Below are 15,792 nucleotides of genomic sequence, written 5' to 3'. Positions count from 1 at the left end.
TGGTCCTGCCAAGACTGAACCCCCAGTGAACGTGATTGTTGGGGGGAGGGTGGTAATGGGGGGAGGGGAACACCCATATAGAAGGGGAGGGGGTAGGGTTAGGGGGATGTTGGCCCAGAAACCGGGAAGGGGAATAACAATTGAAATGTAAATAAGAAATACTCAAGTTAATAAAGATGGGAAAAAATGGAAACAAATAAAGAATATAAAAAGGTAAAAAAAAAATCTCCCAGCCAAAAGAGCCCAGAACCAGATGGGTTTAGTGCAGAATTCTATCAGACCTTCATAGAAGAGCTCATACCAATACTGTCCAAACTATTCTGCAAAATAGAAACAGACAGAACACTAACAAATTCCTTCTATGAAGCCACAATTACTCTTATACCTAAACCACACAAAAACCCAGAATAGAAAGAGAACTTCAGACTAATTTCCCTTATGAATATTGGCACAAAAATATTCAATAAAATTCTCCCAAACCAAATCCAAGAACACATCAAAATGATCATCCATCATGATCAAGTAGGCATCATCCCAGGAATGCAGGGATGGTTCAATATATGGAAATCCATCAACGTAATCCACTATATAAACAAACTCAAAGAAGAAAACCACATGATCATTTCATTAGATGCTGAGAAAGCATTTGACAAAATTCAATACCCCTTCATGATAAAAGTCCTGGAAACATCAGGATTTCAAGGCCCATACCTTAACATAGTAAAAGCCATAAATAGCAAACCAGTAGCTAACATCAAACTAAATGGAGAGAAACTAGACATTAAAATCAGGGACTAGACAAGGCTGCCCACTCTCTCCCTACTTATTCAATATAGTACTTGAATTCCTAGTTAGAGCAATCAGACAGTGAAAGGAGACCAAAGGGCTACAAATTGGAAAGGAAGAAGTCAAAATATCACTATTTGCAGATGATATGATAGTGTACTTAAGTGATCCCAAAAGTTCTACCAGAGAACTGCTAAACCTGATGAACACCCTCAGCAAAGTGTTCGGGTACAAAATTAATTCAAACAAATCAGTAGCCTTCCTCTGTTCAAAGGATAAACAGGGTGAGAAAGAAATTAGGGAAATGAGACACTTCACAATAGTCACAAATAATATAAAATACCTTGGTATGTGTGACTCTAAGCGAGAAAGTGAAAGATCTGTATGAAAAGAACTTCAAGTTTCTGAAGAAAGAAATTGAAGATCTCAGAAGATGGAAAGCTCTTCCCTGATCATGGACTGGCAGGATTAATATTGTAAAAATGGCCATCTTGCTGGAAGCAATCTACAGATTCAATGCAGTCCCTATCACAATTCTTCATGGAGTTAAAAAGAGCAATTCTCAAATTCATCTGAAATAACAAAAAACCCAGGAGAGTGAAAACTATCCTCAACAATAAAAGAACTTCTCAGGGAATCACCATCCCTGACCTCAAGCAGTATTACAGAATAATAGTTATAAAAACTGTATGGTATTGGTACAGAGACTGACAGGTAGATCAATGAAGTAGAATTGAAGACCCAGAAATGAACCCACACACTTATGGTCACTTGATCTTTGACAAAGGAGCTAAAACCATCCAATGGAAAAAAGATAGCATTTTCAACAAATGGTACTGGTTCAACTGGTGGTCAGCATGTAGACTGCAAAAAGCCACCAAATGTAGACAATATTAATGAAGCCAAGAAGTGCATGCTGACAGGCGCCTGATATAGCTGCCTCCTGGGAGGCATAGCCAGAGCATGACAAATACAGAGGCAGATACTCATAGCCAACCATTGAACTGAGAATGGAGTCCCTGTTGGAGGAGTTAGAGAAAGGACTGAAGGAACTGAAGGTTCTTGCAACCCCATAAGAACAACAATGCCAACCAAGCAGAGCTCCCAGGGACTATAACCACCATCCAAAAAGTACACATGGACAGACCCATTGCTCCAACTTTATATGTAACAGAGGATGGCCATGTTGGGCACCAATGGGAGGAGAAGCCCTTGGTCCTTCCAAGGCTAGCCCCCTTCCCCCAGTGTAGGGAATGTACCTACAGGTAGGTGGGAAGGGGTGGATGGTTGGGTGGGGGAAAGGGGATAATATTTGAAATATAAATAAAAGAATATCCAATAAAAAAGTAGAATAAAAAAAAACTGGGAGCCATAGCAGTTGGTTTTTGTTTTGTGATAGAACAGCAATGGCATTCTTCATATCTGGTACTCATTTCTACTTCTCTTCCATACTGCGAATGACTTGTTTGACTTAATCCTGCTGAGCCTCGGTTTTGTCGTCTGCTCTTGGCTTATGGGATCTTTTATATCAAACTACACCCAACTTTTAAGATAGAATAGTGTATGTGGAAGAAGAAATTCCAATTGGCCTGATTTGATCATTATATGCTGGATTTGTGTATCAGCATACCAATAGTGTATCCCATTAAGAATTACAGTGATTCCATGTTAATAAATATTACTGAGTAATTTTTAAAATGTGCACAAAGTATCATGGAGACATAATGGAGCCATCTGCTCAGAATGTCTTTTTGCAGTCTTCCATGTTTTCTTTGTATTACCCAAAAAGTAAAGCTTTTTTAAACCAACTCTTGCCGGAGTCCCTATCTATCCCTTTAGCTCTGGTTCCAAAAAGTCCAAACTCCCAGAAATTTTGGCATGCTTCTTCATATTGCCATGTGATCTGACCAGGCAGTGTTTCATCAGTCTTCAGAGACATTGGATGTTAGAGAACTTTTAATCTCTTTTTCTCTCCTTAGAAATTTTTAAATGGGCTTTATATCTTTAGAACTTTATATTTTGATTCACGTTAAAATAAAGACAACAGTACAGAGGTACCATGAACTTTATACCCACTTTACCCTATTAAAATCTTACATAGGAGTGACACATTTATAATAGTTAATCTTCATTAATTTTTTTTATTTAAAAAATTTTTTGGTATAAATGTTTTAAAATTGTTTTAAAACAATGTTTTTATTAATTTAAACACTTTTTAATTTAAATAAGATTCTTCCCCTCCTCCCTGTCCTTTCAGATGCACTACCCCTCCCTACCCCCCCAACTTTTAAGTTCTTTCTCAAAAACAAAAACCCAATACAACAACAAAATCCCCCAGATCCAAGAAAACAAAATAAAGCTGAACTCCCTCAAAAAAATAAAACAAAAATCCCACCAAACTGTAACCAAACAAAAGCACCCACAAAACCTGTGCAGTCAATTATATGTTGGTCTACTTCTCCTGAAGATGAGGCCTGCCCTGGATTGGTTGTTCTACCCAGTGTCACTCTATTGGAGAAAACTGATTTCCTCTCTCCCAGCAGGAGTAAAGGATAGTTCTGTTGTTAGCCTTTACCCTAATGAGTTGCTTTCCTTCCTTCCTTCCTTCCTTCTTTCCTTCTTTCCTTCCTTCCTTCCACCCTTCCTTCCTTCCTTCAATCATTCATTTAAAAATATATAACAAAATATTAGATAAAACAAAAATTATCACATCAGATTTAGACAAGACAGACTAACAGAAGGAAAAGAGACCCGAGAGAATGCACAAGAATCAGATATTCACTCATTCATACACTCAGGAATCCCATAAAAACACTAAACTGGAAGCCATAATATATACACAGAGGACCTGGTGCAGACCTGTGCAGGCTCTGGGCTTGCTGCTTCAGGTGGAGAAACTTTTGCTAGCCATTTGAAGTCAGCTTGTATTGGAAAACAAGTTCAAGCCTGGATCTAGAAAGAGACTGATTTATCCTTCTAGAATGTATTTTATATATTTTAAGTGTAAGCTGTATTTTTTTTAAAAAAAGATCACCTCTCTCCTTTTCCCTTTCCTCCCTCTCCCCTATCCCCTCTTCCCCCTCCTCTCTCTCTCTTTCTCTCTCTTTCTCTCTCTCTCTCTCTCTCTCTCTCTCTCTCTCTCTCTCTCTCTCTCTCTCTCTCTCTCTCTCTCTCTCTCTCTCTTTGTGCTTGCATGGAGGTCAGAGAACAACCTGAATGAATTCTCAACTTACACCATGTAACTTTTGGGTATCAAAGTTGCAGGTTTGATGGCGTCTTCCCTTTCATGCCACCTCACTAAGCTCCCAATGATTTTTATTATATTCCCTTCATATGCTCTTGGTATGTTCAGAAAAAATCTCTTGAAGATCAAAGAGTGGTCTCAAGAATGCTGTAGGAAATGAAGTAAAGGTGACGGCACATTATGGCTTAAAAGGGGGAAAGCCCAAGAGTGGTTCTTCCCTTAGTCCAAAGAAGGAGGTGTCCTTGTTTACCCATTAACAACAATTGTCCAGAATAGCAACCAAATTAGAGTCAGAAGCTACAAAATGATATCACAGATGAATGAAGATCTAGAGGAAATGAACAGTCTGTAGAACAAATAAGGCTATGTATCTGAGGCCTATTTGAGGCCAATATGCTGCAATTGCTTTCCTTCAGAAAAACATGTCTCAATGTCTTAGTTTCTTTTCCCATCACCCTGATAAAATACCCCACCAAAGCAATTCAAGGAGAAAGGTTTCATTCTAGTTCACAGATCAAGGTTATAGTCTCATAACGGGGAAGTCAAGGCAGCAAGAGCTCGAAGCTTGAGCTGCTGGTTATGTGACATCTGAAATCAAGAACCAGGCAGGAGTGAATGTTTGCAATTTCTCAGCTTTGTCCCCTTACACAGTCTGGAATTTCAACTGAGGAGTGAGTCGACATAGAGTGGCCAGGTCTTCCCACCCCATTTAACAGAACCAGTACAAACCTCCACTGCTTTGTCCAGAGACCCAATTCCCAGATGACTCTAAGCTGATAAATGACACTAGCTGTCATTTATCACATGAACTGATTACTTCAGGTTGTATGGCTTCAGAGCTTGGTATGTGAAGGTATTAAGAAACACACACACACACACATTCATGTACACAGACACACAAGTACGCATGCACATACATAACAAAATAGACCTTTTTTTTTTTCATCAGGATTTGGTAAATAGAGTTGTATCTAACTTCAGAGCAGTCAGTGCTCATAAACACTGAGACATCTCTCCAGCCCATTTGTATGTTTATCATCATCATCATCATCATCATCATCATCATTTTATTTGTTCACTTTACATCTCAGTAGCACCCCCCTCACATTTTTACTTATTCATTTTATTATTCATTCACTTTACATCCCAGTACCTGCTCACACAGATCCTTCTATTTCCCCCTTCTCCTCTTCTGAGAAGGGGGAGCCCCCACCTCATTCCTGCCCACCCAGCACATCAAGTCACTGCAGGACTAGGCAAATCCTCTCCCACTGCAGCCAGACCAGGAAGCCCAGCTGGGGAAATGGAATCCACAGGCAGGCAACACATTTAGGGACAGCCCCCACTTCAGTTGTTGGGGGTCCTTCATGAAGACCATGCTGCACTTCTGCTACATACATGCAAGTGGTCTAGGCCTAGCCTATGCTCACCCTTTGGTTGGCAGTCTCTGGAAGCCCCCAGGGGTCCTGGTTAGTTGACTGTGTTGGTCTTCCTTGGAGTCCGTGTCTTACTGTAGGCCCCCAAGTGTTCCACAACACTCCCTGCTCTCCATCTAATGTTAGGCTGCGGGTCTCTGTATCTGTTTCCATTGGCTGCTGGGCAAAGCCTCTCAGAAGACAGCCATGCTAGACTCTGTTCGCAAGCATAACAGAGTATCACCAATAGTGTCAGGGGTTGGTGTTTGCCCATGGGATGGGTCTCAAGTTGGGGCAGTCATTGATTGGTCATTCCCTCAGTCTCTGCTCCATTTCTGTCCCTGCACATCTTGTGGGCAGGGCACATTTTGGGTTGAAGGTTTGTGGGTGGGTTGCTGACTTCATCTTTCCTCTGAGTCCTGCCTGGCTACAGGAAGTGGTCCCTTCAGGACCCATCTCTCTCACTGCTAGGAGTCTCAGCTAGAGTCACCCAATAGCACCCTGTCCCTCCAGGTTTCTGGCACATCCTAGAGATGGCCCCTCCCCCCACTCATTTATGTCCTTTCTCCCCCATCTCCCTGCACCCTTCCTTCTCCCCTCTCCCACCCACTTCCTTCTGTCCTTCCACCTTCGATATATATTTTCTTTCTTTCTGAGGATTCAACCACCCTCCTTTAGACCCTCCTTATTTGGCTTCTTTGGCTCTGTCGATTATAGTGTGGTTCTGTGTAAGGGTACCAGGTCCCCTGGAACTAAAGTTACAGAGAGTTGTAAGCAGTCACGTGGGTGCTGGGAATTGAACCTGGAAAAGCAGCCTAGTCCTCTTAACCTCTGAGACAGCTCCCCAGCTCCATCTCCACTTGTATTTTTTTTTTAAGTTTGGTCATCTCTGTCAAGAGGGATCATGTGTAATTTTTACTTATTTTTTTCATTTTCAGAATTTTATGAAAGATTAATTAAAACATGGTATTTTCAAAGAAAATTGTGGGGCTGAAGAGATGGTTCAGCAGTTAAGAGGACTTGCTGTTCTTGCAAAGGACTTGGGTTGGGTCCCAAACACCCCATAACAGCGCTTACTAGCATTCTTAACTCCCCGGGGGATTTGGTGACCTCATGCGGTGCCTGCACATGCACACACATTGAGTACACACACGCACACACACACGCACACACGCACGTACGCACACACACACATTTATTAAATGATGTTCCATCTGCACTTTAGTTTATGTCCCCTGCTCACATATTCACACTGGGTGGACAAAGATCCTTTGCATATGTTAACTGGAGGTTTTCCAAGAAAAAACTTCTAGCAACAGATTTAGCTTCAAAGAAAAGCTACCTTTTTAGAATAGAATAGGCTTATGTTTCTGTGCTGTTAATTCTTATTCTGACCAGCCATCCGTACTTAGATTCTAAAAGGGAGAGGCAGCCTACAAGTAAACTCTAAGGAATATAGTTTTGCACTTTTTATTATGGAAAATTTCAAACATATACAAAAGTATAGAGAATAATGAAATCTCAAACATTTATCACACAGCTTCAACAATTATCAAGTCAGAGTCAATCTCTTTTCACCTATGTACAAACTTATACCACCCTGATTATATTGAAGCAAGGAACAGTAGCATCTCTGTAAATTTTCAGTAGAGTTTTGTAAAAGATAAGGGTTTCTTTAGAAAGCAAATCCACAGTACATATCACAAATAGAAACTCCAGTAAGTCATAACGTGTAGTTTTATTTTAAAGTCTGTAAGATGTGGGGACACAATACATGTCACTGGTACCATGAGGAAGGGTGTTAACACTAAATTGGAGTTCAAGCCTTTCCCAATATAATGGTTTATAATGAAAAAAGCGAAACACAACAACCAGCTGTATTGGAGCCTCTTTGGAACCCTTATGATGAGCTGAGTAAAAGTGTTGACATCACACACCCTGTGACAAAACTCTGTGTCTCTGTCCTTGTCCTTGGCATAAAGTTATTCTTCAGGAAAGAGTTGAGCTGAGCTCCCTCATTTAAATTCTTCATTTTGTGTTCCCCTTTACAGCAGTCTCTTTCCCTGAAGCCTTTCTAAGGGACACCAATTTAGCACTCCTGCTCCTCTGCATAAACATGCAGAGAGCTTCGTACTGAGGAGCCAGCTGACTGCACTAGGAAAAGGATGAGAACCACCGCCAACTGAAACAGTGAGAGAGGCAAAGACACTTAGGCAACTAAATGGCACAATTAGCTCTGAAAACTGCTTAACTAGCAGTTTCTCTTCCTGCTTACCATCAAACAATATAGAATATTGAATCTGTAAAACCAAAAAGAACCCCAGCATTTTCTGCAAGGAAATGTTAAGGTGACATTTTAGAAGTAGAGCATTGCAAAAATTAAACGTATTATTCTTTGTATATTAATTTAAAATTTTTATAAAAACTCACAATAATAGGTTTTCATTGTAATGTGTTACAATTACCTTTATAGCAAGAGATACTTTTTGAATAAAATTTTAAGCAAATTAACAACAGTACAAAAACACTAAAGTTGTTAGGTGAGGGACTAATTCTATAAAATGTTACCCTAAGTGATGACATACTATTAAAACTGTGCCAGCCATTGTGTGGTATGACATAAAAATGAGTATTAATTCTTGTCCTGGAACATCTCAATCTGTCCTGAAATGTTTCTGTAACACCTAATACAAATGACCTACACACATGGTGCTTAGACAGCGGATACTCTACTAGCACCAGATTGGGAGGGAAATGTTTAGCCACAAAGAGATTACAAAATACTAATAGAATCAAAGACCTCCAGTGATGCCAACCATATTTCAAGTAGTGTCTTGGATGCAGAATATGCAGAGTAAGGAAAAATAGTCGTTGCTCTCAAAGGTCTAATGAAGAAGGCAGACACATCAGAAAAGCACAACAAAAGGCTATAGGTGCTGAATTAAGTCCGTTCACACACAATAGTATAACAACCAGAGCAAAAACGTTGGTAAGATAAACAGGAGTGTTCCAAGATGTAGGAGGAAAACCAGATGAGTGGTCTCCTTAGGAACCTTAAAGGTGCTCCGGTGAACTTGACAATACCACTGAATACTGGGTTCACATCAAGGATGATTTCTGTGTGATCTTGAACATGTCTCTGTTCATCTGGAAAAAGAAATAAACATACATTCAACAAGTATCCATTTACAATTCTTGCAACTGACAGACTAGGTGCACCAGGTCACTTAGTCTTTAGAAAGCCCTCGCAGGCTCTAAAGCAAGTGCAAGGTACGCACACATGCACACACACCCTTACCTATAAAAATTATGAAACCAGTACACACACCCTTACCTATAAATATTATGAAACCAGTGATTACCAGAAGGGAATTAGCAATGAAGATGCAAAAAGAAAAATTCTACCCTATAAGACTAGAGTCTACACTTACAGGAGTAATTTAGGCTGGTGGCTGTTAACTGTGTAACTGTTAACCATCACACAGAAGTGCCTTAATCCAGTTAAAAAGAGTATCTCATCGGAGATATTTATGCAATGTCTATGTACATTATCTACAATGACAGATTTAAGAGAAAACCTGAGTGCATAGGTGTTTGGTAACTTGGATGAAATTACAATGAAAGAAGTATACCTGGGTCTGACTTCCAAGCCCCAGTGTAGTGTCCTCACCTCCTGTCCTCTCATAAAAATGTCATGTGGCCATAATGAATTCTCATAGTTCTGTTTGCTCAAAAATGTCTAAACATGTGCCATACAGTATAGTACCATGAGAGGGCTACCAGGAAAATAGTAAGCCTGAAGGTAAAAATTCTGGCCAGGGAATATTTTCTTCTAGATCCTATAAGGCATTCTTATAGAAACCTTAGTTAATGAACCCATACTGTTCAATGATAACCCTTTTCTATCAATCACCCAAAATAAATCCATATAAAGGAATAAAGCAAATGGGTTATAAAAGTAAATTTCCTATTTCTAGCTTGTTTCTTTAAAGTATAGCAAGGTTATAAGTATCCACTACACATACAAACCTATATTAACATAAGACTATATTTATTAAAAAGTTTCTTCTTTGAACATCTGAAAGAACAAAATATTCTATCATGGAGCTTTGGGTGGAGCTCCGTGGCCCAGTACATGCTCACTGTGCATGAGAACCTGGGGAAAAATCCCTGGTTACCAACCAAACACTTCAACAAGTGGGAAATACATTTCCAATTCCTGTCTGCAAATCACAATTATCTGATGGAGTGCTCTTCCCTTTTCAACTGAAAGATGGATATAAAATTTGGCTATATATTTTAGTATAAGTATAAATAGTAAAATGACTTAGCACTCTTACAAGGCAAAAATACCCAGTTACTGACACTTTTTGGAAGACTGACTGGTAGAAATTAGTATATTATCCCCTGTAACCTGTTCAGATCTGGGACTATTGACAAAATCTTAAAGATAAAAATAATTTCCTAGGAGTTTGTGATTTTTCTGACACATCTATGTTTCACAGAATATTGAAAAAAAAAACTCAATGATGCTGAAACCCAAGCCTAAAGAAATAAAGTATTTTAAGAGAGGGGGGAGTCACAGTATATTTATAGACAAACAATTCTTAATAATGAATTATGAATACATTTTAATTATGCATAATACCTAATTTAGGAATGCAATAAGAGGACCTGCAAGATGGTTCAATGGATAAAACTATTTGCCACCAACTCCTGACTAAATGAGTTCTGTTCCTGGGACCCACATGGCGGAAGAAGATAGCACCACTCCCACACATAGTTCTCTGACCTCTGCATCTGTACAAGGGCATTCTCCTACACATGCATGCATACATATGCATGAGGGTTGTTTATGCATGTGTGTGCACATGCATACACACACAAATAAATTTAATTTTAAAGGTTGACACATTGCTGACTCTAGTAATATCAAATATAAGCTTCCAATGCATTTCTCACAGCATTTCTAAGGCGTTTATGAAAAGAAATATTCAAAAAACCAAATCCATTTTATCTGCAAGATCAATGTAGAACTTATGATTAGTGGAGATAAAAATCACATAATCTATTAGAAACTTTAACTAGCAAACCTCATTTTGATTCGAATTAAAATAAGTGCTTCAAATTAGTCATATACTCTTTCCTTTGATGAGAGATCAAAGTATATTTTGGAAATTAGGCTTTATATTTTAAAGTGACAGAAATTTTTTCATAAAGGGGAACCACATTTCTTTAGAAGGACCCCATTTTTAGAAGCCTAAACCAGTATTAATTTTGAAACAACTTCCAGACAAATGGAGGAAAACATTTGAATACTCTGAATGTTAAGTTGCAAAATAAGGCAGTAAGAACCAGGATACATACAGTTCAAAACCAAAATTATCTCTGGTATTAAAAGATACAAGAATCCCAGTATTGTGATAAGGAGTTCGAAATAGAAAGTGTGAATTTCAGGAGCTGGATACTGAAGTACTTCAAGTGTTGGTGAAATAACAACTGATTCACAAATTATGTGTACATGAACTAAATGAAAATCCATCTTTTATAAAGATGATGCCCCATTAAAGTTTTAGCACTAATTATGTTTTAAAAAATGTAATTTCAGAGCAATGAACTGGGCTCTCTTTATTAAACACCCTTCCTCAAGGCTCAGAGACCTATGTGGAAGGGGACTCAATGGGAAGACTGTGGAGTCAGAAGAAGTGTATGACACTAGGAAACAACATCTTCCAGACACAGCAGGGTTGCTATGCACATGCGCTCATAGAGCCTGTGACAGCAAGTACAAGGCCTGAACATCCTAGCCACACAAAATCTCAGCATGGAGAAGGGAAAGTGAGTAGAAAGTCCCACCCACAATCAAGAAGTTCTTTGCAACAGGTACTTGCTGGGACAGAGAAAAGCAGGTATCTCTAATGGAGTTACACTATGTGTGTCAACCCAAATCCAGGGTACGCCTCATGCTCAGGAATAGTTAACCAACGTAAAACAGACTCCATGTTGTTATTTTGTGTGCTTTTATCTTGTAGGGGTTTGCTGTTTGTCTTTGGGTGCGATTTGTTTGTTTCCTTGATTTTGTTTTTGAGCAAGAAGGAGCACAAATCTGAGTGTGGGTGAGAGGGTGAGGAGGACTGGGGGCAGGGCAAGGAGTATGATGAAAAAATATCCTGTGAATTGTTTTCTGTTTTCAAAATAAGAGTAAAACATGAATAGATCCAAATCAACTGAGTTTAGTTCTTTGACACTGTTATTACTGGATGTCCAGGCTAAAACAACTGTATAACCACAATTATCCTGAAAAAAGTATCTAATTAGCAATTCTCCAGAAACATTGATTTTACCAGGATAAGAAATCAGCAATGAAAAATCATCACCTGTAAATTTTTCTTGAAAATTAAAATGGTTTGGTCATATAAAAAAGCAGTTAAGTTCCTGCTCTTGGCCTATTGGATGGCATTCTGAATGCTAAAAGTACTGTGTGAAGAAAGGAAAAGGTTAAAAGCACCAATTGCTCTTTTTCTTCATTTATTTTCAAACAAATCATCTGAGTCAAAGTGTACCAAGAATGGATCACTGCCAAGAAGCAAGGCTGTGAAGGGGGAAACATGAAAAAACAAAACAACAAGAACCAAAAAAAAAAAAAGTCCCCTCCCTCCGCAGCTTGCCCAGCCATCACCAGTGGATAAAACTAAAGGCCCCTCCACTAGGAAACAAACCAGATAAAGACCTACAACAAAACTGCTCACAGGCACTATTCACAAACACATGTGAAGGCTGTATAAAGGGGAATAAAAACCCTTCCAAACAAAAACATCACAGAGCAGACAGGCTCAGGAGCACACACAGACGTGGAGGTAAACACACACGCGCACACACATGCGCGCGCACACAAACACACACACACACACACACACACACACACACACACACACACACACCCTCAAAGAAGAGCAGAGCAAGCAGTTAAGGCACCTTTCACAAAATCCCATGCAGCTGTGGCTGACCGCAAGATTTTTACAGTGTCACCAAGAAGCGATTGGAAAAGCATCTGAAAAACGTGCAAATTGTCTGCAAACAGCGCCTGGCAACAGAGACAGTTTGCAAGCGTGATTCAGAGGTCTGCCTGCCAAGGAAACAAAAGAAGCCTCTCTCCTGCCCGTGCGGGCAGGCGCACAGGGCAGGAGAGGTGCTCCCCTGGCAGGCAGGAAGCAAGTGCGGGGACGCGACAGGCAGGAGTCCGGGCGGCAGCGGTACATACTAGGGCTCGCTCTCTGGCGGGGACGGGGCGGCCGAGTTCCCATTAGTAGGGGAGCCGCCCAGCTTCAGTTTCTCCAGGTACTCGGCATGCACGGGCTTGTGGCACTGCAGGACCTTGATGGCATCTTCGATCTTGAACCACTCGCGCTTCCTGCCGATGCTGACCGAGTCTTCCCAATCCTCCAGCAGCTCGGTGACGGTGAGCACGAACACGTAGGTCCGGTGCTTGCGGTCCTGGTTCTGCTCGAAGACGCCCAGCAAGCGGCCCAACTTCCCCTTGACTCCCGCCTCCTCGTACACCTCGCGCACCGCCGCGCCGTCCGGCTCCTCCTCGGGCTCCATGCCTCCGCCCGGCACGATCCAGCGGTCCGGGTAGCGGCTGCTGCTGACCAGCAGCACCTCGTCCTCGCGCTCGCTGCGGAAGCACAGGCACGCGGCGCGCTTCTTGAAGCCCTCGGGGTCGTAGGTCCGCGTCTGGTTCGGCTTGCACTTCATCCTCAGCGCCGCCGCCGCTGCCGCCTCTGAGGTCGCTTGCAGCTGCCTAGCGAGCTGGCCGCCGCCTCGCAGCCGAGAAGCTCCCGCGGGCAGGGAGAGGGCCTGGCGAGGCTGGAGGAGAGCAGAGTGGAGCGGAGTGGAGCGGAGAGGAGCGGAGCCTGAGCTGAGCCCTGGGAGACGAGGCGGGGGTGGACGCGGGGGCGGGGGCGAGCCGGCGCGTCAGTCAGTCCGCGGGGCGGACAGCACGGGCCGGGCGCGCTGAGGGTCGCGAGCCCGCCGCCTGATTGGAGGCGCCGCTTCCGCCGCCCGGAGCGCGGAGCCCAGTGCCCGCGCCTCCGCACAGCCCCAGAGTGGACCGTGCGCGGTCCCCGCCCTCCTGATCGCCGCGATCGCGCGCGCGCTCGCCCGCTCCTCCGCCGCCGCTGTTGCCGCCGCGCCAGGGGTTGAGCGAGGTGAGCCGGGTGCGCGCGCGCGACCGGGACCGCGTGCGCGGGCGCGGCGGAGGGCGAGGGGCGGAGGGGCGGAGGCGGGGGTCTCCCGACTCCCGCAAACCGTGATGCCGCCGGCCCACTGCGCAGGCGCCCAGCACAGCTGGGACTGGGAAGCTTCTAGCTGCCAGTGCGCTGGGAGGTGCACCCAATTGTGACTTTGCAGAGGGTCCTCACCACGTGTGTGTCTCAGCCAGACCTGGAAGCAGAGGGAGCCAGGCCTTCCCTGAGAAACGCCTAAGCAGAGGGGTCGAGGCCCGCACATCACACTCAGCTCCCATCATGAACTTCACTGCCTTATTTATAGGCAGAAGGCCTGGTGTCGCCAGAATGACCAATGAGAGTCTTGCCAGACTAATCTTTGCTGAGTCACATGCAGCTCGCCTTCTTCAACAGGTTCCCTTCTGCAGCATGTCGACCATGTTGGCTCAGCCCTTGCCTTAAACACTTTCACATTTTGCGCAGGTTCCCACTCAGGGAACCCTGGGACTCCTTGCTACAACCCTCCTTTCAATCCCTTTGCAAGCTGTTTCTGGGACAGAACCCTCTAAATCTTGGCTCCCATGTCAACAGTCTCCATCCTCACACCCTGTGTCCTTTCCTGGCCTCCACACTAGGCAGCTAGGGATTTAGGATTTAGGTGATTCTTGAAAATAAGGGCGCGCGCGCGCGTGTGTGTGTGTGTGTGTGTGTGTGTGTGTGTGTGTCTGTGTGTGTGTGTCTGTGTGTCTGTGTGTGTGTCTGTGTGTCTGTTTGTGCCTGTGTATGTATGTGATTTTGTACCTCTGAACAGGTGATTCTTGAAAATGTGTATGTGCCTGTTCCTCAGTGTGTGTGTGTGTGTGTGTGTGTGTGTGTGTGTGTGTGTGTGTGTATACATGGACCTCTGAACAGGTATCGACCCAAGGGGAGCGAGATTATCTTCCTTCAGGGCTTCTGTTACTCCCCCACCATTACGACTTTAGAGACACTTTGTCTAAGATGTGTCTGTACTAGACCAGAAAGCACCGGGAATTCATAGTCTGTTTCCTAGTGTCTCCCTAGAGCTGGGATTGCAGCCTGATTTTTTAGCCAGTGCTGGGGAACAGATCTCAGGTGATGATACTTGAGCCTCAAATACTTTAAGCACTGAGCGATGGCGCTGGCCCAGCGGTTTTCAGCTGGAGATCGCAAAGGTCCTCGTACTTTGCTCAGAGGACCGCTTGGTAGAGAAGCAGGATCCCAAAGTCTAAAGTAAACACAAATTTTTACCACACCATTTTCCTTTGTCTGAGGTTTCTCTCCTTTCTCCCTTTGACTTCTAGACCTGAAGGCCCAATAGTCTCTCCCATCACCTCTGAGGCAAGCCTGCACTGACTCGAAACCACCTCGCCCTCGGTACAGTAATTTTGGCCTATTTTACAGAGATGCAGTCTGCTGTGGTTTAGCTTGGTAATATTCATAGCTGTCTTCTGTGGGAAAAGAGTTTGCTTTGGTAAGGATTACTGACTTCATGGAAAGATAATTTCCATTTTCATGTATTCCTGTGCCGTCTAGTCTCCTATTCGATTTTATTTTGTTTTGTTAAACTGTTTTATTTGATTTTATTCCAAATGTTGCCCCCTTACCAGTCCCTCCTCCAGAAGTTCTTTACCCTTTCTCCCTCCCTTGGCTTCTGAGACAGGGCTCACCCATCCATCCACCTTTTCCCCCACCCCACTGCTGCAAACCCCCTTCCCTGGGGCATCAAGTCTTTACAGGATTAGGAACAGCCGCTCCCACCTAGGCCAGATAACATAGTCCTCTGCTATATATATGCTGGAGCCATGGACCAGACCCTGTATGTTCCGGTTGGTGGCTTAGTCTCTGACGGTTCCCAGGGTTTCAGGTTAGTTGACACTGTTGACCTTCCTATGGGGTTACCATGTGCTTCAGCTCCTTCAATCCTTCCCCTAACTCTTCCATAGGTGTGAGCACCTCAGTTCAAAGGGTGGCTGTAAGTATCTGCATCGGTCTCAGTCAGCTCCTGCTAGAGGCAGTCAGGATAGCCGTGCCAGGCTCCTGTCTCCAACCACTACCCAGCATCAGTAATGGTTTGAGAGTTTGGTTCCCACCCATGGGACGA

General features: G+C 43.1%; 1 protein-coding gene across 1 annotated transcript; it reads right to left on the bottom strand.

Moving 5' to 3' along the window:
• Positions 1-6,901: 6,901 nt before the first annotated feature.
• Positions 6,902-13,523, bottom strand: Nudt11 (nudix hydrolase 11). The gene is made up of 2 exons (NM_001401204.1): positions 12,707-13,523; positions 6,902-8,592 (listed from the first exon to the last, which is right to left on the bottom strand). Coding segments are annotated over exons 1-2 (495 nt in total). The 5' UTR covers positions 13,201-13,523; the 3' UTR covers positions 6,902-8,591.
• Positions 13,524-15,792: the final 2,269 nt, after the last annotated feature.

The sequence above is a fragment of the Rattus norvegicus genome, chromosome X, assembly GCF_036323735.1.
Source record: "Rattus norvegicus strain BN/NHsdMcwi chromosome X, GRCr8, whole genome shotgun sequence".
NCBI lineage: Eukaryota > Metazoa > Chordata > Mammalia > Rodentia > Muridae > Rattus > Rattus norvegicus.
Note: the sequence above shows the minus strand (reverse complement) of the source record. Positions and strands in the feature narration are given on the sequence as shown.